The sequence below is a fragment of the Heliangelus exortis genome, chromosome 20 (assembly GCF_036169615.1).
Source record: "Heliangelus exortis chromosome 20, bHelExo1.hap1, whole genome shotgun sequence".
In the NCBI taxonomy this organism is placed as follows: Eukaryota; Metazoa; Chordata; class Aves; order Apodiformes; family Trochilidae; genus Heliangelus; species Heliangelus exortis.
This window is the reverse complement of record NC_092441.1, coordinates 8,307,188-8,331,827: the sequence shown is the minus strand read 5'-3', so window position 1 is coordinate 8,331,827 and position 24,640 is coordinate 8,307,188. Positions and strand designations below refer to the sequence as shown.

The 24,640-nt window shown below is 51.4% G+C and overlaps 3 protein-coding genes across 6 annotated transcripts in view; 1 reads left to right on the top strand and 2 right to left on the bottom strand.

The window, feature by feature from the left end:
* Nucleotides 1-24,640, top strand: part of EVPL (envoplakin) — a 345,937-nt gene that overhangs the window by 85,935 nt on the left and 235,362 nt on the right. The window lies entirely within an intron of this gene.
* Nucleotides 1,671-4,225, bottom strand: MFSD6L (major facilitator superfamily domain containing 6 like). The gene has a single exon (XM_071764007.1). It carries the CDS (start codon nucleotides 4,091-4,093, stop codon nucleotides 2,144-2,146), a length of 1,950 nt encoding a protein of 649 aa, XP_071620108.1. The 5' UTR covers nucleotides 4,094-4,225; the 3' UTR covers nucleotides 1,671-2,143.
* The window catches only part of PIK3R6 (phosphoinositide-3-kinase regulatory subunit 6), a 34,882-nt gene continuing 16,286 nt past the window's right edge, over nucleotides 6,045-24,640 (bottom strand). For 2 of the 4 annotated variants that reach the window (XM_071763975.1, XM_071763976.1), the window contains exons 3-20: nucleotides 24,131-24,214; nucleotides 22,356-22,447; nucleotides 21,621-21,689; nucleotides 21,026-21,158; nucleotides 19,670-19,739; nucleotides 18,925-19,108; nucleotides 18,122-18,269; nucleotides 16,885-16,971; nucleotides 15,840-16,296; nucleotides 14,698-14,791; nucleotides 13,826-13,948; nucleotides 13,091-13,201; nucleotides 12,275-12,365; nucleotides 11,538-11,608; nucleotides 11,204-11,294; nucleotides 10,219-10,289; nucleotides 9,162-9,274; nucleotides 6,045-8,049 (exon numbers count right to left, since the gene is read on the bottom strand). In XM_071763975.1, the coding sequence (XP_071620076.1) occupies nucleotides 7,893-8,049; nucleotides 9,162-9,274; nucleotides 10,219-10,289; nucleotides 11,204-11,294; nucleotides 11,538-11,608; nucleotides 12,275-12,365; nucleotides 13,091-13,201; nucleotides 13,826-13,948; nucleotides 14,698-14,791; nucleotides 15,840-16,296; nucleotides 16,885-16,971; nucleotides 18,122-18,269; nucleotides 18,925-19,108; nucleotides 19,670-19,739; nucleotides 21,026-21,158; nucleotides 21,621-21,689; nucleotides 22,356-22,447; nucleotides 24,131-24,214 (2,246 nt within the window). In that variant the 3' untranslated portion in view covers nucleotides 6,045-7,892. Of the gene's footprint in view, nucleotides 8,050-9,161; nucleotides 9,275-10,218; nucleotides 10,290-11,203; nucleotides 11,295-11,537; nucleotides 11,609-12,274; nucleotides 12,366-13,090; nucleotides 13,202-13,825; nucleotides 13,949-14,697; nucleotides 14,792-15,839; nucleotides 16,297-16,884; nucleotides 16,972-18,121; nucleotides 18,270-18,924; nucleotides 19,109-19,669; nucleotides 19,740-21,025; nucleotides 21,159-21,620; nucleotides 21,690-22,355; nucleotides 22,533-24,130; nucleotides 24,215-24,640 lie in introns of those variants that run through there. The other 2 variants (XM_071763977.1, XM_071763978.1) reach the window with 2 other exon arrangements.

The window sequence follows — 24,640 nt, the reverse complement described above, 5'->3', positions numbered from 1 at the left end:
GCTCACACACAGAAACAGCACAAACCCCAGCAGGAAGTGATTTAACCAAACTGGTACAATTCCTTCAGCAAATGAGCTCTCTGCCACATCCACTTTCATAGTGGTTTATAATTCAGAACATATTTCAAACTGTATAAATACAGTTCTCCCCTAAATCAGCACCCCATATGTTTGTAACTTTTTTTTTAAAGACCATATTTGTGGAAGATGATGACACTGAAGTTAAGCCCCACCTTCAATCCTCCCTGTTCCCAGTGACAGGGGCCCAGCAGCCATAAATATCCATGGCCAAAACCTCCCTGGAGGGAAGAGCCCAGGGAGACACCTGGGCTCTGTCACCCTTTTGCCAGACTCGCAGGACAGATTGCACACACACTTCTCATTTCAAGGTTCCTCTTTGCAGAGCTGGAAGGACAAGAGCTGGTTTGATGTTAAAGCAGAGAAAAAAGAGCCCGTGGAACCCATTTAATTGGCTTCAGCTGAGGGCAAGTCCCTCCCAGCTAAAGCAGCAACTGCATTTTAAAGCATCCCAGCTCCTTTCTGCAATGTTCAGCTCCCCAAAGCACATCACTCTGGGAGCTGCAGCTTCCACTTAGGTTTCTCCAGGCTGCAGTCAGTCTGTCCCAAGTCATTAAAAGCTCCTGAGGTATTAGCTGATAATAAGGCTGGGTGAAACTCTTTGACAATGAAATTGTTCTCAATTTGAGTTTGAATTCCTGAGAGAGGGTAAGAGCTTAATAAAAAGTTCCAGCTATTCTTGGCACAAGGACAGTTCTATCTATTGAGCCATTGTTGTATGGCAAAGGGATTTGTGCCAGGAAAACAGAGCTAATTGTCCTGAAAACATGTTATGTGCAGATAATCTGGAATCAATGCACACACAGAGATGATCTCCATCCCTCCAACCTGTCTGTCCTGAGACCAGAGCACAGCAGGGGCACAGACTGCAACACCCCCTCCAGGTTACTTATTAAATATGCATTTAAATAAATACTCTGCTTTTTGCAGCTGTCTCAGGGCTTGTTAAACATTAAGAAGGTGTTCTTAAAGCCTATCCCTCTGCAGAGGAATGATGGTGTCATCTGACCAAGGATTTACCTCCCTGACAGCAGATTTTGATGGCAGCTGAAAGGAACTTTGACCTTTTGAAGGCTCAAAGCTTCTCCACCAGCCCCGTTTAAGGCCTGGCTCAGGTTTTTAATGAGATCACTCTCCCAGTTTTTCATTTGTAAGCAAATCTTACCTATCTAAGAGGTGTTGGAAGACTGTGTGCCTTTGAGGCTAAGGCAAGGGCAGAAGAGACAGCTTGAGGATCCTTCTGGACTTAGCAGGCCCTGTTCAGGACACAGATTTAGTTCTAAATAGGAAAAGTGAGCAGAGGGCTCCCCAGGGAGGACCAACAGCTTCAACCTGATCAACTCAGCCAGTGCCAAGTTCCTTCTGAATGACTGCTGCCTGGTGGGAACTCCCAGCCCACAGAATTTATTCAGATCAAGAGGGCAGGTGGCTTCCTGGTCACCCTGGATTCCAGGTGCCACCTTGGGTAAATGAAGACAAGGAAGTCCACTGACTGTGCACATACACAGTAGGTTTTGTCCAACAGATTTTCTCAGTTAAATGTCCAAACCTGAGCAGCCAGTCTGTAACAAAACCAGATTTTACAGATCACAGCAGAGCAAATGAAATATTTTTTATTCACATTCCCTATGCAGCAAAAGGAGTTCACAGGAAAAGCACCTTGAAAACGTTTAGATGGCTGTTGGCATTACAATATTTTTCATTCAATTGTGTCAATGTACAGGTCACAGCTTTCACTCACAGCTTCCACAGCATCAGCTCTGGGGATGAAATCAACTCAAGTTTGCTTTTTGACTAAAAACATAGCCAAATTCATTTCAGCAACTGTATACCTGAAATATCTTGTTATGATTTTGGAGGCAAAATCACGGAGTTAAAAAAGGAGAAATCACTACAAGAACACTATAAATTAAGAAAATAAATATATATATATAAAATTTAAAAAATAAAAATCAGTCCTGTCAGATACATACTGCTATATATTTAGCACTCTAGAATTAATGGTCATTTCTGTGCAGCAGCATCACACCCCATGGCCACCCCACTCCCTGCATTCAAGTACAGATCATTTGATGCCATGTTGTTGTGATAAATTCCTATTAAAGCTTTCATCCTTCATAGCTTTTACCAGCCAGTCCCTCTCGTTCTCCTCATCAGTGTCACTCATATCACTGGAATCAGCAGCCAGGAGGCGAGAATAATTAATTTTTTTCTGCCGTGGCAATTTAGATTGGACAATTAAGAACAAGAAGAGCCAGAGCACCAGGCACACACAGCACGCCCTGAACAGAACCGCCAGCCCGAAGTGCTGCACAACAAATCCTCCTGCAAAACTGCCCAAGCTGGCTCCTCCCCCGTAGCAGAGGCCCTGGAGAAGAGAGTGCAGGGACCTCTCCATGCCTGGAGTGGCAATGTCATCCACGTTCCCCTCAACCACCCACCACAAAGCACCGTTACTGAAGGCAGATAAAACCTGGATAAGGAGAACTGACCAGGCAGTCCACAGGAAGGAGTAGCACAGGAGCTGTACTGCCAGGAGGCTTAGACTCACTGAAACAATTCTGCTGCTCGAGCAAGTCCTTAGCAACTTCCCTTTGAAGGAATAAAGCAAAATTTCAGCTAGCAGGGAAACTGCCACAGAGAGCCCCATGTACAGCTCGCTGCTGCCTCGGTCCTGCATCTGCCAGAAGAGAAAGTTGTGCACTGCAGAGCTGGCTGAGCCAGTGAGGAAGATGGTGAGGGCATAGAGGATGGCATGGCCATCACTCCCCAGCAGGGCCAGGGCTTTGGTGGTTTTGTTGATGTGGTCGCTTTTCTTGGGAGCCTGGAGAGGCAGAAAGAGACCAACAAACAAGGAGAGCACTGTCAGGAGAGCATAGCCATAGAAATGGACAGCAAGGCGGGTGATTGTCCTGCTGAGGAAGCAATTCAGGTGATCCACCAGCAGGGCAACGCTGCAGGCACCTGCAGATGCCCCCAGGTAACTCCAGACCCACAGCTTGCTGTACCTGTCAGTCGAGTCAACAAAGTCGAGATATTGGTAGAGACCCTCATCCACTGCCCACTCGAAAGCTGCAGCCAACAGCTCCCAAACCACAACAGCACCCAGCACCATAAGAAAAATCTGATTCTCTCTGTCCTGAAAGATGCTCGGCACTGCCTCGAAGCTGAAGTCTTGAGTGTCCTTCTGGTGGTCTGAAAGGTTTCTGGCTATGTAAGCATCTCCAACAGCAGAAAGAGTTGCTTTAAACAAAGTGAGCCCACTACTTTCAGTAGTACGAAGGCTTTCTCCAGCATTGCCCACTGAAGAAGCCACATGGGTCCTTTCCTTCTCGAGTCCATGTAAGGGAGGTCTGTAGGAGGAAGGCAGTTCTGGTTCTGGTGTCTCCCACTTAACTGCTTTCACAGAAGTTGTCCAGTCAGAAGGTCCATCCAAGTAGCCATTTGTCTTCACATCCCCTTCACCTCCTCTGCTTTTTTCCTCCAATGTATCTGTCGGGCCAAGTAAGGCTGCACTGGTTGCTGTTGGCTTTCTGCTCTCTAGCAAGACAGCAGCAGTCGTTTTCATCTTTTTTTTTGACACGGCTTTCACGTTCGTATTAACACTCACGCTTAAAACAGTGTAGCCGCCGGTACTCGGGCTGGGCACGGTGGTGGCGGCCCCTGTGTCCCCCGGCTGCTGGCTGGCATTACTACAGTCCCGGTACCCCGCGGCCCGGTGGGCGGGCGGGATGAGGGTGAGCAGCAGGCTGGCCCCCGCCGAGCCCAGCAAGGAGCAGGCAACCAGGATGCGACGTTTCCCGCCGCCCTTGGGGCAGCGGGCACAGAGGAGAGCCCACAGACCTACCGCCAGGTACCGTGCTCCGGTCACGGCGCCCACCAGCGGGGCGGGCAGCCCCAGGTGCCGCAGGTACAGCGGCAGGAACGGGACCGCGCAGGCCCTGCCCGCGCCCTGCAGGAGACGGAAGAAGCCGGAGAGAGCCAGGGCCCGCCCGACGTCCCACTGCTCGCTCATGGCGCCTCCGCATGCTCCTCCCGATGGCACCGGCGGCTGACACCGATCTCCCGGACCTTTCCCCACCCCCTCCGGCCCGCTCGGACCGGACCTGCAGCGGGGCCGCCCCGCTGACACCGCCCGCCCCGCGCCGTTGCTAGGAGACGGCGGCGGGCAGACAGCGCCCCCTACCGGCCAGGAGGGTCAAGGAGTTCGACTCCGCTGTGGGGAAAGGGCCGGGGGGGTGGGTTTGGGTTTGAGGCCCAGGGCAGGGCTGAGCCCAGGCTGCAGCAGGGACCCCATCCTGGATTTTAGGGTTTATTTCTGGGAAGGTCAGCAAACGGGCTTGCGGCCTCATCGCACAGCAGTTACCGAGTCCTTGTCGCGTCGTTCCCGGGGCCATCGGACACCCCGGAGGTCACGGCTGCTCGTACACGGAACTGTCACAGCTGGAGAAGACCGGGGAGGTCACCGCGTCTCAGCCCCTGGGGTCACCAGGAGAACCCACACAGTGCAGCACAGATCCAGCTGAGCCTTGTCTTTGGGGAGCCACAAGCAAGACTGTGCTGCCATTCAGAGAGACTTAGACAGGCTGGAGAGTTGGGCAGGGAGGAACAAGATGAAATTCAACAAGGGGAAGTGTAGAGTTTTGCATTTGGGGAAGAACAACACGATGTCCCAGTATAGGTTGGGGGCTGAGCTGCTGGAGAGCAGTGAAGGTGAAAGAGACCTGGGGGTCCTGGTAGACAAGAGGATGACCATGAGCCAGCAATGTGCCCTTGTGGCCAAGAAGGCCAATGGCATCCTGGGGTGCATTAGAAAGGGTGTGGTTAGTAGGTCAAGAGAGGTTCTCCTCCCCCTCTATTCTGCATTGGTGAGGCTGCACCTGGAGTATTGTGTCCAGTTCTGGGCCCCTCAGTTCAAGAAGGACAGGGAAGTGCTTGAAAGAGTCCAGCGCAGAGCTACTAAGATGATTAAGGGAGTGGAGCATCTCCCTTATGAGGAAAGGCTGAGGGAGCTGGGTCTCTTTAGTTTGGAGAAAAGGAGACTGAGGGGTGACCTCATCAATGTTTTCAAATATGTAAGGGGTGAGTGTCAGGGAGATGGAGTTAGGCTTTTCTCAGTGGTGACCAGTGATAGGACAAGGGGTAATGGGTGTAAGTTGGAGCATAGGAGGTTCAGGTTGAATATCAGAAAGAATTTTTTTACTGTAAGGGTGACAGAGCCCTGGAACAGGCTGCCCAGGGGGGTTGTGGAGTCTCCTTCACTGGAGACATTCAAAACCCACCTGGACACGTTCCTAGGCGATGTACTCTAGGGGGCCCTGCTCTGGCAGGGGGGGTTGGACTAGATGATCTTTCGAGGTCCCTTCCAACCCCTAGGATTCTATGATTCTATGATTCTATGGGGAGGTCACATTTTTTTTCTTGCTTTCGCAGAATGTTTAGGCTGGAAGAGACCTCCGAGATCATCCAGTCCAACCTTTGACTAACAGCACAGTCAACTACTAAACCAAAAACTGCTTTAAACCACTTCAACGAGGTGCTTGGTGCTTTTCCCCTGTGCTGCGTTTATCCCAGCAGTGTTGGGAGGCTGCTTCATGGTCTGTCCTCAGTGCTGCAGGGCAAAGCAAGGACCACCCGAAACCTCTGCGCCTGCGGAGGGCTCAGTGAGCTCAGCCAGGGATAGGGAGCTGCTGAAATAACCCTGGTGGGAGCTGAAATACGGCTGGGCTCACAGACTTCTGCATCCAAATTTCTCCAGTTCAGCCATTTCTGACCCCCCTGACCCCTTCTCTGGTCAGGAAGCCTCTCTGTGTGTAACAGAGCAGGTAGCCTGCAGATGAGGAGAAGACAGCAGCCACAGAGGGACAAATGACACTGATGTCTTTCTGTTCCTACCAGCACATTCCCTACCCACCCCAGCCACATGCAAACAGAGAAAAAAAAAAAAACAATGACAAAATTAAACTGTTTCTGCTGATTTTTTCCATTTCTTTTAAAATTGGCATTAAAAGGATTGCACCTCCTGATGCAGATCATCTCTGACACCTATACAAATAACTTATAAACCATCTACACCATTTACAACTGTACAGAGTAAACTCTGGACACTGCAGACCACGGTCTAACCCAGCTGATGGTCTCTTGGCTTTGTAAGCATTTGCCTTGGGTGCCAGGGTACCCGAACCCCTGAATGAAGCCCCAGGGACACCAAGGTGTGAAGAGATGCTGGTGACCCCTTAAACCTTGTGTTACCTCATGCAGCAGCAGCTCACAGAAGAAAACAGCTGGTGGGAGCAGGCTTCTCCTGACTTGTTTCTGAGCTGTAGCACAGAGCTGGCTCTGGGACTCCCCATTGGTGACAACCAGAGATGACTGGAAAGAGCTGCTGAGCACACTCAGAAAGCTAAAGGACACTTTCTTTGAGCTACTGATCCAAACAAACAGCTCTGAGTGAAGGAAACCCAGATAACGTCAGCCAAGTGAATAAAACAATTACAGTGTCATAGAAGGAATGCCCCCAAATCCCTTCCGTGGTGAATTTAGGGAAGAGTCCCTAAATTCAAAAAATACACATCGTGTTTCTTCCATTATTTCAGTCACCACAAAATGGAAAGAAGACAGGGTTCTCCTATATGGTCATACTTGACACCCTGTCAGTCTGAGCCTGGGTGGGAGCAGCAGCTGTGCAGGGCTGATCTGCAGACCAGGAGAGGGCTTCTACACTGTGCTAGCAGCAGAGGAAAGGAATAGAGAAGTTTTGCAGGCATCCTGTCCATCCATCATACCCAGGAGCACTGCTCCACTCTTCCACGTCTCTCACCTACACCACAGGCACAGACCAAACCTGGATTGCAAGGCAGACTGGGATGCAGAGGTGTTGCTGGTTGCCCTCACAGAGAAGTCTCCTGCTGCTGGGGTTGTAGGTGGCTGTTCCCAGCACGTACAACTGGAGGAACACAACTGGTGCTCCTAAGGCTCCAGGCCAGATGCAGAAAAAGCACAGTGAAATCCCAGGTGGACTCAAAGATACAGCTCCAACGTCAAAGAGATGTTGTGCAGCCTCCACTGCCTGCTAGAAGGTTTCTTCTTCAAGTAGATCCACACCATCCCCAGCCCAACATTCCCCACATCACCTCGTAGGCAGCCTGGGTTCTTCTTGCCCTGTTCTTGCCAAACATTGTGCTGGATTTCCCAGGTCTCTGTTCAACACCATTCCTCCTTACTTTGTGTGGCCCCTTAGAAACAACAACAGATTTTCCACTGCCTTCCACAGAAGCTGTGTTAAGAACACATGCTCTCCTCATCGTGCTCAGGTTTCCAATGAGGTTTCCTAAATCAGTCAGTGGAGTAATTGCTGATTTGCCCAAATACATCACTCAGTGTCAGAATGAAGAGTTTGCTGTGCAGGACCCAGGGCAACAGCCCCTGATCCTGCTGGGCTGTGGGACATCAGCACAATAAATATTATTGAGGGCAACTGCCCTGAGATCCACAGGCACAGCAGGCACCAGCACCTCAGTTGTATTTTCTCCACCCTTCCTGAAATGCAGAAGCTCAAAGGTCTTCCCTGACACGTGCAAAAGGTTAAAAACTCAGCTCTTCAGCCACGCTGTGCCCCTTGGCAGGGCTCTTAGCTGTGGCCACTGCTGCCATTCAGCAGGGCATGTCTGTCCTCCCTGAGCCCTCTCTCTGCTTTTACAGCTTTTTACAGCACTGTGCAATCACTGTTGGTAGCTTTTAGTGTGTTTTCTTTCTCCATCTTCTCTGTGATGACCCAATGACGTATCTCTCACCCCAGCTTCTTCTCATTTTCTTCATTGGATGATGCCTGCAAATGTGTTGATAGGTAACTGCAGAGACTTGGGCATGTATTTCACAAGACCCACATCTTCTGATTTGGGCAGACTGGATTTCATTGTCCTTGTCTTTTGCAAGCAGTAGCTGGGCTCGAGGCAAGGAGACACTTCCAAACTGCAGGAAAACAATAACATATTTACTGCATGTGAGGAGCTGCCCTTGAGGACCAGAGTCTCAGACTAACCATCAGGTCTCTGCACTGGAGAAGGGCTGTGCAACTGAGATATCCAGCTGCTTTTTTACTTTTACAACTGATGTGTGTTAATGGTTGCCCACAATTTATCTTGGCTGAGTTAGATTCTCAGAAATTAATATTTTATGTATGTTCCACATGGACCATGAATCACAGACCCTCTCTGTTCCCTTCCACCACATCACATGTCACTACAGCTATGACAGGCACCTTGGTTCCTGCTGCTTTCAGGGGACATGTCTGATCTCCCTAGTCCTCACATAACTACCTAAAACTAAACCATACAACTAAGAGCATGATCCAGACATCCATGAACTTGTGTCTTGTTGCTGCTCACAGAGAGAGGTGATCAATTTCTTCCCCTTTGCTGCCTCCCTGGAGGAAGCTGTAATCTGAGATGACACCCCTCCCCCCTCAGCCTTCTCTTCTCCAAGCTGCAAATCAAGTGACCTCAGCTGCTCCTCACAACTCTTCCCTCAAGACCTTTCACCATCTCTCTCCTCTGGACACACTAATAGTTTGGTGTCCTTACACTGAGGTGCCCAAAACTGCACACAGTGCTCAGAATGGGGCAGCACCAGTTCAGTGTAGAGTGGGACAATTCCCTCCCTTGGCTGGACATACTTTGCTGTGCTTGATGCCCCCCAGGACATGCTTGGCCTTTTTGGCTGCCAGGGCACACTACTGACTCATATTCAACTTGCCATCAACCCAAGCCCCCAGATCTCTTTCTGCAGGGATGCTCTCTAGCCTCTCATCCCTCAGTTGGGACATTTAACCAGGATCACCCCATCCCAGGTGGAGAAACCAGAACTTGCTTTTCTTGGTTTATGACTGCCCAGCTCTCCAGCCTATCCAGACCTCACTGTGAGGCTTCTCTGCACTTGAAGGAGCCCACAGCTCCACCGAGCTGGGTAGCATTGGTCTCAGTGTCTAAGATCTCAGTTTGTCCCTGGAGGAACCTATTCTTCTACTGTCTTAACGAAAGGTCAGCAGTGAGATACTCAGAGCCTGGTGTGTGCTACATTCTCACCTGACCACGTTTCTGTAGGTTCTTCTGCTGTCCTTGTCCAGACACACTGTGAAGGATCTCTGCTCTGTGCTCCTGATTTGGATACAGCGTGTTTTCACCCTGTTTGCCACAGCCTGGATTGAGAGAGAAGGAAGAGCCCAGTGAGTTTCTCACTTTCCTTTTTGGAGCTGCAAGGTGATGGGCTGTGTGTCCATACTGCATATGAAAGGGACAAATTATGACATTTCTCTTTTTTTTTTTTTTAACCTCAGCTGTGACACAAGATGGTCTCTTTAAGGAGGGAAGTGTCTCTCTTGTTCTTTTTCTGTTATCACAGACTGCTCTTTGCAAGGGCAAACATTCCAAATGGCCAATGCTTGCAGAGGTCACAAGGTTTGGGATGTGTGATGTGGGGCATTGTTTGTTATCTTATATCTTGGTGGCCACTGTGGGCTTCAGCACCTTGGTGTTCCCAAAGGCCAGGTGAAAATAAGCAAAAGTGTGCTGGCTAACCAAAAATACCAGCAGAGACTGGAGGCTCCAGGGCAACCCTGCATGACAAAGCCACAATAAAAATCAATGCCACTCTGGGGTCTACTAAGCTCTCACGTAAAACAAAAAGGAGAAGAGCCCAAGTTTTCAGTTTTCAAGTTTTCAGTCCCATCTTTTGCCTACCCATCTTTCTGAATTGCTAATTAGATTCCTGCTTCTTACCTGGCCTCTGTTAAACTATTTCTCCAATGGCCTCCATTCTCATGAGCTCTGTGGGAATTAACTCCTGGGGGCTGGGGAGTGCAGCCTCAATGGATTTGATCATAAAAATACAGAACCCCTTCTGTACCCAAATGAGGCCACGTTGCCTCGAGCTGAGCCTTCGGTGCTTCCTGAGGCAGGAGTCAGCGGGGCACTGAGCAGCAGGGATGGCATCTGGGGCTTTGGCTCAAAAATCTAGACTTTTGCGTGGAAAGTCATTGCAAATCTCTATGAGCAGGATGGCCCCAAAGCCTTCTCTCCCCAATATTTCCCTTCCATACCTTGGCCAACCCCTCTGGGGCCATGAGCATCCATAGCTACTCACTGAGAATGATCGTCCCGACAAGTTGTTGACCCGAACCATCTCGGTGATGTTGACGTTCAGACACACTGGGTCTGCAACAGAGGCAGTGTCAGCCTTACCCTGAGGCAGGATCTCAGCTCAGCTTTGTGTGAGGCTGCCAGGATCCAGGGGATACATCAGGCAGCAGAAAAGGAGAACCCTAGTAAGCTCCAGGGGTGTGGAAGTTTTGTGTGGGATCCCCGCACAGGGAGGAGACTGATGGAAGTGGAAGGCTGCAGCAAAAGGAAGTCACTGCCAAGGCTAATGATGGTTATGCTGAACCCTAGAGGGAGCCCCGGGATCATCATTCATGAGAAAACACAACCAGAAGGCTGTGCTGACACCAGTCACACCCCCACAGCCCAGGATCACACAGAACCTCAGAATGTTAGGGGTTGGAAGGGACCTTGAAAGATCATTGAGTCCAATCCCCTGCCAGGGCAGGATCACCTCCAGCAGGTCACACAGGAACACGTCCTGGTGGGTTTTGAATGGTTCCAGAGAAGGAGACTCCACAACCCCCCTGAGCAGCCTGGGCCAGGGCTCTGTCAATCTCCTAGTGAAAAAGTTTTCTCTCATATTTATTTGGAACCTCCTATGCTCCAGCTTGTACCCATTGCCCCGTGTCCTATCATGGGTCACCACTGAAAAGAGCCTGGCTCCATCCTCCTGACATTCACCCTTTACATATCTATAAACATTAATGAGGTCACCCCTCAGTCCTCTCCTCTCCCAAAGCTGCAGAGCCCCAGCTCCCTCAGCCCCAGCTCCCTCAGCCTTTCCTCATGAAGCAGAAGTTCCACTCCATCATCTCTGTGGCTCTGTGCTCTCTCAAGCAGTTCCCTGTCCTTGAACAGAGGGACAAACAGGAACAATTGGCAGTAAGAACCATGGTCAGATTTACTCTATCAAGCACCAGAAATCTCTACAAACCCTCTTCACACGGTTCCAGGGAGGAAGAACCCACCTTCAGCCTCACTGGCAGGGATGGCTTTCATCACCAGACCTGTGGAGCGCAGGGACATCACCAGCTCCTTCTCCCTCTCGCTCACCACAACCTGTGGGAAAAGCTCTGTTATTGCACCCTGGAAAAGAGCTCAGGCACGGAGAGGTCTGGGAGCAGCTTCTCACAAGTGCAGGGGTAGCTAACAGGAGGCTTCCACGGTTCACCAGGACCTCTCTGTCCTCTCTGAGAGTGCAATCCCAGAGGAGAGAAGGAAGGCCAAGGCACTGCTTTTAGGAGATCTGGGACATGCTGGGGATCCCTGTGAGTATTATGGGCTGCCAAGAGCCCCACTTACCTTTCTGTATGTTACTGTAAGATCTATGCCAGGTCCATCCGGGGTCATTTTCTTCTTGGTCATGCTTAGCTCTGCAGAGAGGAAAGTGGAGAGGATTGAGGTTTCACTCATCTCACCTGTCAGTGGTCAGCAAGAAAGGGGTCCTCCCATGGGATGAGCCACCCCCTCTGTCACACAGCAGGCATGGTCTCTAGCACACTGGCCCTTCTCTTCTTGCCTAAGGAAACTGAGATGCTCTGTGCACTCAGCAGGTCCAGCGAGACGAACTCATTCGAGGGTCTGTGCCCAACCACAGTGGCAAACTGGGATTGGATTGGGCACCAGGGTGTGTTAGTGGAAGGGCTGGATGTGACCTCTGTAATGGTCCAGCTTTCAAGCTCCCTTGTCCCATTACTGGCAACCCAGGGGAGATGAATTTTTAATAGTAAAAACATCTGGCAAAGGGGATGGCTGTAAAGTCCACGTTCTTTCCTCAATAAAAATATGGTGCTGGTCTGATTTCATTGGTCCTGGAGCCAACTAAAGGCACAGTCTACAAAGCTTGGTGGAGAACAGGAGCCAGTGATCACAAGATCCCTCATTTATCTGGGTGCCATGTACCCAAAAGGGAGATGGAGATGTTTAGGGAAGCCTCCAGAGGACAAGGGGTTTTGGCCCATGGCATGGCCTTGCCTGCCACAGGCTGAGGGACAGGGTGAGCAGGGGTTGGTGCCAGGGAGCTGGGGGAATACACACACCTCTGTGGGAGACATTGTCCTGCACCTGGGTGACCAGCTCCGTGAGGAACACGTCCTCAGCTGGCTCCTGAGCTGGGTCACTGAAGAAAACCTGGAAGATTAAAAAAACCCCTCTGAGAGCAACTCCTGTTCAGTCACCTTGTGATGTCAAACTGGGCTCGTGGCATCCAGAGCACCCAGGTGTGACATCATCAAGGGAAATTCATGACCTCATCATGGCAGTCAGGGGCTCTGAGGGATGGAGAGAACTGCTTCTTCTCTGTTTCCTGAAGCCCGTGAGCCTGGTGGACCTGGGCAGCAGAGCCACAGGCAGTGTCCCCTGCCACTGTGTGTCCCTGTGCACTCAAAGATGAGTGTTCCCAGACCACTTCAGAGAAAAGCTGGCATAAAATAAATAATACGGTATTTGAGGAAGCCCTGCAAAGCCACTGCAAGGTACAAGTGGGTTTTGGCAAAGCCACTCAGAAAACTCTTGTTTGCCCACAAGCTCAAAGCAGCAGGAGGTGCCAGAGCTCCTGAGAAAAGGTGAGCTCAGCTGAGCAGGATATCTGGGCCCTTAGAGGGTAACACCAAGGTTCATTTTGCTGACTTTTGGGTGCTCCTGAAACAGCCTTCCTGGGATCACTGACTGAGCTGTGCTCCAGGAAGTCACCGGATCCAGGAGCCTGGCAAAGGAGGGGACAGGCACGGAGATCCAGGCTCAGCTCTGCCAAAAGGCCTCAGACCCTATTGACTTAGCACAGCTCTGCCAGCCATGGGGCTCTGCAAGGCCTTGCAGGGCCAGGTGGGATGTGGGACAGGAGGTGTGGCACCCACCTTCACAGCATAGACCTGGAAGCTGACGGGTTGGGTGCCCATGCGGACGTAGTAGGCGATGACATCGGTGATGAAGAGATCAGTCACCAGATGTTTGCTCGGAGAGGAAGGCTGAGGGGGCACAAACCATATCATGGGTCAGCCACAGTCACTTCTCAAAAAATGCTGCCACAAACCTTCACACCTTCCCAGATAAATGACGAGAAATGAGCTGTCATAGGATCATAGAGTCATCGTGGTTGTGAAAGACCTTCAAGAGCATCGAGTCCAACTGTAAGTCCTACAAAACTGTAACCACCAAATCATCTCCTGAAGCACCACATCTACCTGAGCTGCTCTGCCACAACCAGTCAAAGTGGATAGAAGTGAAGGCTTGCACTTACCCCAGCCTTTTTTTTTTTTTTTTTTTTAATTGGCTATTGATGGTGGCTCAAACTGCCAGGAAATGAGAACTGGGGGTATTTCAGCAAATGCCTCATTTTCACTTTCTTTCTTGAAATCTGCCATTTCCTGCCCCTTGGCCAAAAAAACCCAAACCCACAGCAGTGAATGGGTCCTGTGGCCCTGTCAGCCACATCTCCCTCCCCTGCTGCCAGCCCCGGGGAGAGTTTACAGGCAAAAAGTCTCCATCTGTGGCACAGAGGAGCCCCGCAAGGCAGAAACTCCTCCTCAGGCACTGCAGGGGCAGTGGGGAGAGGGGCCAGGCTGGGAATGGGTGGGAAGTTCCCCTCGTACCATGGTAGCCAGCTTGGGGATCATGTGGCACAGGGTGCTGATGTTGCTCTGGTACCACGGGTCAGCTCTGCCCAGGTACCCGGCCACCTCGCAGAGCTCCTCTGGTGTGGTGGCAGCTTGGTCCTGTGGGAGAGACAGACAGCTCAGAGGAATATCCTGGCCCAGAATAGCAGGAGCAGTAAGAGGAAACAAAGAAGCAGGGCCACAAATGCCCTGTGAGTCGTTCACCCATCCCTGCTTGGTTCAGAGAAGATGGTAAAAGTTTTCTTGCAGGACTCGCTGAGCAAGCCCTCAAGAACAAAACTGAAGTGAAGAATTAAAGGTATTAAAATACTCGTTTTTAGAACAGCACATTTGTCAGGATTTACAGCCAGCTCTGGGACAGTTTAAAATCCTGTGTGAACTGTGACTGTTTATTTATAGGCTGACAGAGGGGAAGAGATTTGACCAAGATAAGCTGCAAAGCAGTGGCTTGCAGAACTAAAACTGGGGCCACAACCAAGCAGGCAAAGCCCCTCAGGGAAGAGCAGCCACTTCCCCTAAGTGTATGGGAGGTGAGAAAAGCATCAGTCCTTTGCTAAAACTCCCTTGATCCTCCTACAGCTGGGGCAAAGCATCAAACCATTTCTAGGCTGTGAGTTATTACCTTCTCAGGATGGTTGGAGCAACCTGAATGTCTCTGGAGATGATGGATTGGCAAAGTCAGCCTGCAAACTGAGCCCAACCACCCTGTCTTGGCTCCCATCCTCCTGGTTCTGGGAACTAGGCATTAATGGGTGTAAATTCCTGTAACCCCCCTGCTCTTCCTTCAAAAACATCATCAGCTGTTGGCAGCAAGTGGCAGCACTGGGAGCTGCCAAGTCCTGACTTACCTCCAAGGTGCTTGGCTTCTCTGTCATGACTGGGATGTAGTAGAACTGCAGGTTCAGCCTGGGAGTCAGGAAAACTCGACGTGTTTCTCGTTTCCTTCAAATGGAGAAACAAATAGTTGTGTCACAAAGGGAAGGTAGAGGAAAACATCTCTTGGCCAATGCTGGGCAGTGCCAGGACACCACAGCTGATCAGCAGCAAGAGCTCGTGCCCTCCTCATGTGCCCCCTTTGTGCAGACAGGATGGCAAAAATATCCCTGCATTCCCAAATCCAGAAAGTGGAGATGATGGGGCAAGGGGTGTCCTGCAGATGCCCTCTCAGATGAGACCAAGGTCTCCTCTGCATCCAGTTCTGCTTCCCAGGCTTTCTGCACCATGACTCAGATCCACCCCAAGCTGGTTTCCTGGCTAGGTGGCTGGAAAACAGCTATTCTTTCAGATTTTTGCCTTCTGCATAAAAGATATCCTGCCTCCTTTATTGATCATTTAACCCACTCCATGGTCAGAAAGGAAAATCTCCCCATGTGCACAATTTGAACCAACAGAGCCAAATGATGACATGCAGCCAGTGAAGATATATGCATTTCATAAAATGGCTTGGGTTGGAAGGGACCTTAAAACTCATCCAATGCCATCCCTGCCATGGGCAGGGACACCTCCCATAGCCCAGGTTGCTCCAAGCCCCATCCAGCCTGGGCTGGAACACTGCCAGGGATGGGGCAGCCACAGCTTCTCTGGGCAACCTGGGCCAGGGGCTCAGCACCCTCACACCAAAGAATTTCTATCTAATGTCCAACCTAAATCTCCTCTCTTCTAATTTAAAACCATCTCCCCTCATCCCATCCCTCCAGGCCCTTGTCCCAAGTCCCTCCCCAGCTTTCCTGAAGCCCCTTCAGGCACTGGAAGGTGCTCTAAGGTCTCCCCATTGCATCCTTCTCTTCTCCAGGCTGAACACTCTCTCAGCCTGGCCCCAGAGCAGAGCTGCTCCAGCCCTTGGATCACCTTCATGGCCCCTGGGATGCAAAACCCCTGGAACCCAACCTCATCTCCAACCATCCTGGCTGCTTCAACAGGCTGAAGAACAAGCCCCAGCTCTGTCCTCATTTTTATCCCAAGCCCCAAGAGCCAAAGAGGCTGTGGCCACCTCAGGGAGTGGTAGGCTCGGGCCAGGCGTCCCAGGATCCGGTCATCCCCCAGCAGCACGATGCGGGCAGTGTGAAGCCTCTGGCATGGGGCTGGGGGCTCAGGGGGGATTCCCAATCTTCTCTGTGGCTTCACTGGGCATTTCATCCCAGGACTGTTGCAGGCAGCCTGCAGGAAGGCCACGCTTTCCACTGGCGATGGCTTTTTTTTGATGCCACCTTTCCTCTGGAGCCGGGACTGCTCTGCCTCAGTGCTGCCAGGGGCAACGGGCTCCTCGGCTGCCCCGGGAAGGTCTCTCTCAATGCCACTGTCAGTGGAGAGCACGGAGAAACGGGTCTGCTGGCAGCACTCGCAGTCTGAAATGATTTCTGGGATCTCAAACTTTTCCAGGTCCTGGCTCAGGCACTCAGGCTCACAGCTCTGGGACAGTGGACGAGTGAACAGCACCAACTCCTTCCCTGCGGACAGAAGGAGGGAAATCCAACCAAAGCCCTGGTCCTGTCCCAGCTCCCCTCTTCCCGTGCAAACCAGAGGGGCAGTATCTCCACCACAGGGTCCAAGAGGACTCAGTCTTTCAGTCCCATTCCCTGTTGCACCACAAAGTGAGCTCAGTCTCACCCAAATCAGGTCCTTAGGGTGCACCCTGCTGCAGCCTGACCCACAGAGTCCCCTGCCCTCATCTCCTTCATCCCTCTCCCCCCTTTCCCTGGAGACATTCAAAGCCCACCAGGATGTGCTCCTGTGTGACCTGCTATGGGTGACCCTGCTTTGGCAGGGAGAGGGTTGGATTCAATGATCATTTGAGGGCTCTTCCAACCTCTAACTTTCTATGATTTTATGATTCTATGATTCTAACCCTCTGCTCTGACCCCGACACCCCACAGAAGGGAGGTTGGTGCAACCACCACAAGCCCCCCCTAAGCTTGGCCCTTAGGCAGTGGTTGTGAAGCTCACTGTCCCAGAGTCAGGGCTAAAGGACGTGTTTTGCACAGGCTCCCCAGCCCCAGGCACCACTCAAACTTGCCACAGCTCCCCAGGGCACTCACAGAGCTGGTCCTCTTCTGTCCAGAGGTGAAAGCTGATGCTGGGGTTGGGCAGAGGGGTACCCGGCAGCCTTCCCAAGGGGGTATCTCCTGGTGGGAAACAAGGATGCTTGTGACACACAGGAGCAGACAGTTTTCCTGTGCTGTGCTGTGCTGGCTGAGATAGCCTGTGCTAACCCCAAGAGCTGATCATCTTCTGGCCAGACCTGAAGTTGTAATCACTGCTCTCTCAAATTGAGCCATGAGAAGGTACCTACACCAGCAGTGAAAGGGAGAAATGAAGATGGGGAAAGAGGCAAGTGAAGGACCTTGTTTTGCTGCAGATAGCAGAGGGATTGCAGGATAAATAAAATACTCTAGTAATGCATGTGGTAGGCCCTCCCTTGGCAATCTCAGCTGAGATGCAGGACCATCTGACCCCACCATCACTGTCTGGTTTTAACCCATGCTGGCTCTGTGAGAAGCAGTGAGACATCTGAATAGCTCACTGCCATCCAAAGGAGATGGTCCCACTTCCTCCCCTTCACCACTGGCTGCTCTTCTCCCTGTCTTGCTCTGGGACAGTCTCCAGCTCTTTCCAGGGATGGGGTTGGGATGCAGGGACCAGGAGTAGCTGTAAAGAGGGAAGCATGACCTCCATTTCCCTCTGGTCTACCCCAGATTTGGCTGAGGAACTGGGATGGATGGGGTCATGAGTTATAGTCCCTGTAGCCCTATGGCACCAGGCTGGCCCAGAGCACTGCCAGGGCTGAAAGGAGATGGCAGCACCACTGTCCACCACATCAGAACGAGGAGCTTTCAGGACTGCTGCACAGTATCTCCCAGACTGTGCCAGAGCAGGATGGATCTTCCAGCAGCAGAGCACTAGGGAGTCTGTCCCACCCCCCTGGGCTGATGTCTCAGCCTTTACCAACAACAGAGACATGTCTCTGGACATCTGAGTTAGCAGCAGAGGTTGCCACAGTCCCTTTCCTCAGGTGATAAATCCACCTTCCACTGCCACATGTGGTTTCCCATACTGGACATCAGGTCACTGCAGGGAGTGAGGCTGCAAGAACCTGGTACTGGTGATGGATGCTGCTGAAGTGGAGGCAGACAGGAGGTGGGGATGGATGGATGGATGGATGGATGGATGGATGGATGGATGGATGGATGGATGGATGGATGAGAGCACTGGTGAGGATATAGAGAGGTAGGATGGCTCTCTTTACCCATCACACATGGCTGTCTGGGAGCTCACCTGCTTGCCAGGAGCTGAGGATGCCGTGGTAAATCTTCTCCAGCCTGGCTGTGTGCTGCCCACGGTCTGCATTCACCTTGTCCCCTGCACACTCAACTGCTTCCACCACTTGCTGGAACCAGTGTTCCACATCACTTGTGGGCATGTCCTGTAGTGAGGAGCAGCTTTTAACACCTGGTGGTGTGACAAGAGGAGATGCTCCCCAGGCAGGGCCACGGGAAGGGGCAGAAAGAGTACAAGTGAGCCCTGAAAAAATGGTTTCGTAGCAGAGGGCACAAATATCCTCCTGTCCCTGGGAAGGCTGGAGGAAGAGAGATGCTGTCTGTGCTGTCTGCTTAAAGTTTAGATCTGGCAGGTTTGCAGCTGATGGACACCAAGCTCCCCAACTGTCCTGAGCTCAGGGAGTCAGCAGCAGAGTCACCCAACTCAAGTGACCCTCAGGAGACGGGGTCAGAAGTGACACAAAGGTGTCCTTGAAGTAAAAGTCACAGACAGCCCCTGCAAAGTTGCCTTTCTTTCAATGTTTGTCTTACTGTGGCCCCACGGCTCCTTGAAGGAGTTTTTTTTTGAGAAAACTGATTGAAAGATTCCCACTGAGATGTTTTTTGCAGTGGCTCACAAAGGAGCCTGCATTTCAGCAGCAGGGCCAGCTTCACCCTGCAAAACTGGAGACTCAAACTGAAGATTCAAGCTGGGGGGAGGTCTCTCCACTTCCCAAAAACCTTTTCACTACTCCGGGGTGCCCAGCAAGAGCAGGACCATCGGCAAAGCCCGCGTGGTTCTGCAGAAGTGCTGCCACTTACCTGAAGGGCTCTCTCCAAGCTGCTGATGTCCCAGCCCTCGCTCAGGGCTGCCTGCATGGCATGGGTGATCACGTAGCACATGGATGCCCGGGGGCTCTGGGAGACCTGAGCTGCCTCCGTGTCGGTGAGCAACGCGTTGCAGATGGCTTCAGAGAGCAGCTCTGGATCAGCAAAGATGAAAATCCTGTGTGGGATAGGATGATGAGATGAGGGCTCCTGGTTACTGACACCAGGGCTGCCACAAGGAGCTGATGTCTTCATTATCATAGAATCCCAGACTGGTTTGGGTTGGGAGGGACCTTAAAGCTCATCCATTCCCACCCCCCTGCCATGGGCAGGGACACCTCCCACCAGCCCAGGTTGCTCCAAGCCCCATCCAACCTGGGCTGGAACACTGCCAGGGATGGGGCAGCCACAGTTTCCCACCTGTTCCCCCTGCAGAGGAAAAGGGTGGCTGCTGATATTCCCCTTCCCTGTCCTGTCTGCCTTCCAAAGGGAAGCTTCCTGGGCCATGGAAATAAATTGGGAGACAAGGAAGGAACATGAGCCTCCTGATGCAAAGCTTATTTAGTGAGGCACCAGGTGCCACCAAACTGTGTCCCCAAAACCATATGTTGCCATGTGGCTTATGTGCAAATCATCTGTTCCATCTGACATTAATTCAGAGCACAGGAAAAGGAAAGATTTCACTGTGAGACTGTAAAAGAAATAAAAGGATCAAGCCTTTTGATGAGGCACTACTCACTTCTCCTGGTAAGGGTACGGGTTGCTTTTGAGACTTTGTTCAGAAATGACCATTCTTTGGTACAATGTACCTGGGGAACACCAGAAGAGAAACACACAGGAGTCAGAGCATGAGAAGTAACAACACAACTCACAGGAGCAACTTGGCACTGCTCCTGGTTGTAGAGGTGCCAAATTGGCAAACACCCCTTGATGTAAATATCCAAGAACTGGGCCCAGAGTCAAAAATAGTCAAGGACAGAGCTACATAAAAAGAAAACTCCTTCTATTCAGGGACTATTTCCTGTATTCCCCTTCCTTTGTTGATGAGCTTGGGAGCAGAGTTGGAAGCAGGAGGAAGAGCCCTACTCCATCCCTGGGGCCACGCTGAGGGACAGTGTTTGGGTTGGTGTGAAGAGCACAAGGAGTTTCTGAACCAGGAGAGATGTACTTTAGCCTCAGGTGGAGGGTGGAGAAGGTGCATCCACCCCCCAGTCATCTTGTGAACCTCAGAAAGCTCTGAGAAAAGGCACACTGGAGATCCCCAGCTCTCCAGACTGAATCATTCTGGTACCAGAAGCCAGGTAAGGTAAAGGAGGACCTTGAAGCTCCAGACAAAGTGGTACTGGGGAAGAGCAGTCAGGGTGATGGTGATGGACTGAGACTTCCATGAATGGAGCTTTTGTCTCTCATTTCCCACCAGGTTTCTCATCTTTTACCTGCTCCTCACAAGGTACCTGCACCTTGCACTGTTTTCAAGGATTACTTTTGAGGGCTCTTATTAAAGAGAACTTTAACAAGGACAACTTTAATGAGGAACATGGAGAAAAAGGAAAATAGAATTGTCCTCTGGCTTGCTTTTTAGAAGAGACTGCTCTCTGCAGAAACCAATGAGGTTTTAGTGCCTAAAACCCAGTGGATGGGTGGTGGTGGTAGAGCCCATGCTGGGCAGCCTACAGCTCCATCTGAGATGGAGACTTCATGGTACAGAAAGGAGACTTCCAGAAAATTCCCTGAGATGCCCAGGCTGTGGGAATAAACACCCTGTTTCCCATACAGACAGAGGCTGTATCTACACCTGCCTTAGATGTGCTGGTCCTGACTCTGGTGGTGCCTCCACCAACAGCAGGAGGACCCCAAGGTTTTCTGCTAAGGCTCAGCAGCCTGAAATCAGGAGAGGGAAGCCCTCCCATTCCAATTTATCCCTAAGACCCCCAAGAGTTTGCCCAGTCCCCTGCAGAAATTGCTGCCACAGCCCTCTGCATTAGCTGAAGGCCAGCTCAAGTATGGAAACCCTCCTGAACTTCCACTCCCATCTCCCTGAGGGTCCCAACCATCCCCTGTGCCATGCAGGGGCAGCCTGGAGAAGCCTTCATACCTGGTGCTGTCCTCTCCATCTTCAGCCTGATGGCATAGTCCAAGCCAATGGTGCAGAAAGGCTTGGGCAGGGTGAGCAGCTTCTTACAGAAATCATACACCCTGCCACAGAGCTCATCAGAGATGCAGGGAGCCTGGAGGGAGGAAGGGGTAGAAAAGGAGATGCCACAGGGATCCCTAACAGTGCTCTGTCCCCAGCAGAAACCAGGGTGGGTGATCTACACAAAATTCAATCTGCATTTAGATGCAATATATGAAGGAGAACCAGGCCCTACAATGGTTTGGAAACCTCCAGCAAGCCCTGCTGAAGGACTGTGGGCTCACATTTCTGTCTGGTTGAGGCTTCCACCACCACCAAGCACCCAAACACCTCCAGAAAAGGGAGTCAGCTGGAAGGATCTGTCACTCCCATCCATGTCACAGATGTCTCAGCTGTCAAGCAGCATTGTTGAGTCCACCTGGGGTTGTTCCAGAGCTTTGCTGGGCAAGTACTGGGATATTTCAGGCTAGGAATAGGTACTGAGGTTTTCAGGGGGCCCCTCCTATGGCTTCTGATTTCCCTGGCTCTTGCCCCAGGCAGACCCAGGGCAGGTTACCTTTATCAAAGCATACATCAGAGTGTGCAGCAAGGGGATGATGTAATGTCTGAAGTCACCTCGCTCTGCCTGTGGGACCAAAAAAGCACAGTCAGGACAGGCAGCACCAGAGACCAGAACCAGGGGAGCCATCACACACAAAGACACCATGGGAATTCATCCTGGCTCAGGGGTGATGCTCCCCAGCTCAAGATGGGTGCTAAAAGTTTACACCAGACCAGAAAATGACAAGACAAATGAATGAAACAAACAAATCCATCAATAGGCTTCTGTCAGACCCCCTCAGGACAGGATGCTGGGTGAGATGTTTCTGCTCCCACACCATCTCAGAAGGAAATAAGTGATATGGAGGAGGAATTTCCACTCTACCTGTGACTCCAGCTGGCTGGGGTGGGATAAGGGAGACTTGAGGGTGGTCGGAAGTGTTTGACACTCTGCTATTTGCAAGCTGCAGCATCAAGGAGCATCGGGAGGTTTCTGCTCTCTGAATGGGCTCACCATCAATTCTGGGGCAAACCCTGGTCCCTGTAGCTGTCAGTTCTGCCCTGGTGTCCCACTGAGTTTTTTAGTCTGTCCTCAAAAACACCTTATATCCATCTTGAACCCAGGATGTCCCAGGAGGGAAGCAGAGCCCTGGGGTGCAGTTGAATCAGCTCCTCTAGGTCCCACAGCAGGGCATAAGCTACAGAAGGGCCAGTTCTGGTGTTCAGAAGATGTCTCCGAGGTGATACTCACCCTTTCCAGCTCCTTCACCAGGATCCTGACCAGGACAGGGCTGTTACTGGGATTCTGGTCAATTTTTTTATGCAGGGTCCATCGCAGCATCCCTGAGAAGTGAAAGCCAAGAAAGAGGTCAGGTTGCCAAGCAGAGCAGTGATGGATTAGAGGAAGCAGGTGACGTGGGGGCTGTTCCTGCAAAAAAAAAAATAATTAAAAATCACCCACTGGGATGTGATATTGACATCATTGTCAGAGCTAAACCATGCTCCTCTTCAGCCCTCTGCAAGGGACGAGCCATGCTGCTGCCCTGCCTGGGTGGCATTGACCTGTCAGACCTCTGATACTGGGAAACCTATAGATAAAGGTCCCAGAGGTCCTGGGACTGGAGGTGGGGTAGAGAAAAGTGAGGCAGGGCAATGGAAGTGAAGTTTGGAGCTGTGTTTCTGCTGCCTGCTTTCATCCCCTGTTCCCAGGGATCTGGGTCCCTGCTGGTCCCAGCACACACTCCCAGTTGGTTGCTCACAGTCCCAGTGGGGAGCACTTGCAGATGGCAAGGTTCATTCTAGCCAACATCGAGTTTAATTACCTGTAAGGATTCTGTGCACTCCCGGTAAAAAAAAATCAACTTTTCAGAATTAATGAAATTTCCCTAAAGCTGCAGCAGTCCAGTTGCAGAGTTCTGTTCTCCCAAATCCAGGGACTTCAGCTGACTCTACCATGAGAAGCTAAGGGTTTTAGGGGGGATATCCCCGCAGGGGGAGCTCTGCAGAGTCCGTGTCAGAGCTGGGACCAGCATCACCCCCCCTTGGCATTTGCTGTTCCACCCCCGAGGGGTGGAAACGATGTGACAGCCCTGGGGAGGAACGGAAGCTGCCGAGGATGGTGCATGGAGAGCCCAGGAACTCCCCGAGGTTTAGCACCTCCAAAAGTGTCTTTGAAAGGGCAGAGCAAGCATCAAGGAGATGAAGCCACCCCGTGGCCCTGGCAGTGATGGAGAGGTGGTTGGGGGGGGATGAGAAGGTGAAGGGGGGGTCTGGGCCACGCTGTGCCCCCGTGAGGCAGAGGAGTGTAATATATGTTGATGAATTTGTATTCCTAACCAGTGAAATTCAGGAAAGAATTAAACTGAGAAAGAAGTGAATAGGGGGCTAGACAAAGCAGATGAGATGTGTAATTTTCCACTGAAACAGTGTGAACAATGCAAGGCCCTAACGAGGCTAACTTCTGTCTCGAAGATAATTAAAAGTGCAGGTCCTGTTCTTAAAACAAGGCACTGCCAAGGCTAACGAGGCACCAAAGGAATGTGAACATCTGCAGAAAAGGAACATAAAGATGTCACAACCAGCAGATAAGGGGAAAGTTATGGCTAGGGGCTGATATTGCCTTGTAACAATATAATGAAGTCAGCGAAATCAAGAAAGGTAAAAAGTTCAAGCTTGAGAAAGACCTCTTACTTCATCCAAAGACCCCTTGAAGACCCCCGGATATCTCCCCAAAAGAAGACCCCGCCCAGACTCCGCCTACATGAATATTAAAATGGCACGATGCAATCCTATGAATATGTATGTAACCCCACCTCCTTTTGAATATGCATAGAACTGTAATCAATAAAAGGCAATTCCAGAGTTTTAGGGGTTGTGCGTGCGAGTGGAGACTCCCCACGCACCCAGCGCTGTTTTGCTTATTGCAATTAATTAAATTAAACCATTAACATGATACTGAGTCTCGGTCATTTTTAACAGGGGGAAGGGTGGATGCTGTCCCCAAAGCCGTGCCAGGGTCCCCCTTACCTCGGTCGCACTGGCAGGCAGGGTGATGCCGGTCCAGCTCCCGCAGCAGCGTGCGGACGCGGCGCAGGATGTCTGACTCCACCTCTGCGGGGACAAAGGGGACGTGAGCAGCCAGGACACATCCCCCCAGGAGCAGTCACACTGGTCTGGGTGTGACTGGGGACCGAACCCTCCGGGTGGGTCATCTCAGCAGATTTCAAACCTGCTTGATGGACTCCCCCCCCCCCCTCTCTCCCCCTCTCCCCGGTGTGGTGGATGCCACCCCACAGACTGGTGGCCCAAGGATCTATACTGGGAGCAAAGTGCTCCTGCAGGGACATGGTGGTAGAGGAGCCCGGCAGAGGACTGCTCAGCCAGGAGCTCTGCAGAGCCCCCCTATCTCTCCTTGCTTGGTAAAGAAATGTGCTCGTTAAATATGGAAAATAACGCAATTAACCCCCCAGTTTGGCACCCCAGAGTAGCAGAAACACACCTCTGTGTTTTGGCTCTACATGGATTCAGCTTCACACC

Bases quoted from the DNA above. Each gene is read 5' to 3' on its own strand.
- MFSD6L (XM_071764007.1), bottom strand. From the start codon at position 4,093: ATGAGCGAGCAGTGGGACGTCGGGCGGGCCCTGGCTCTCTCCGGCTTC.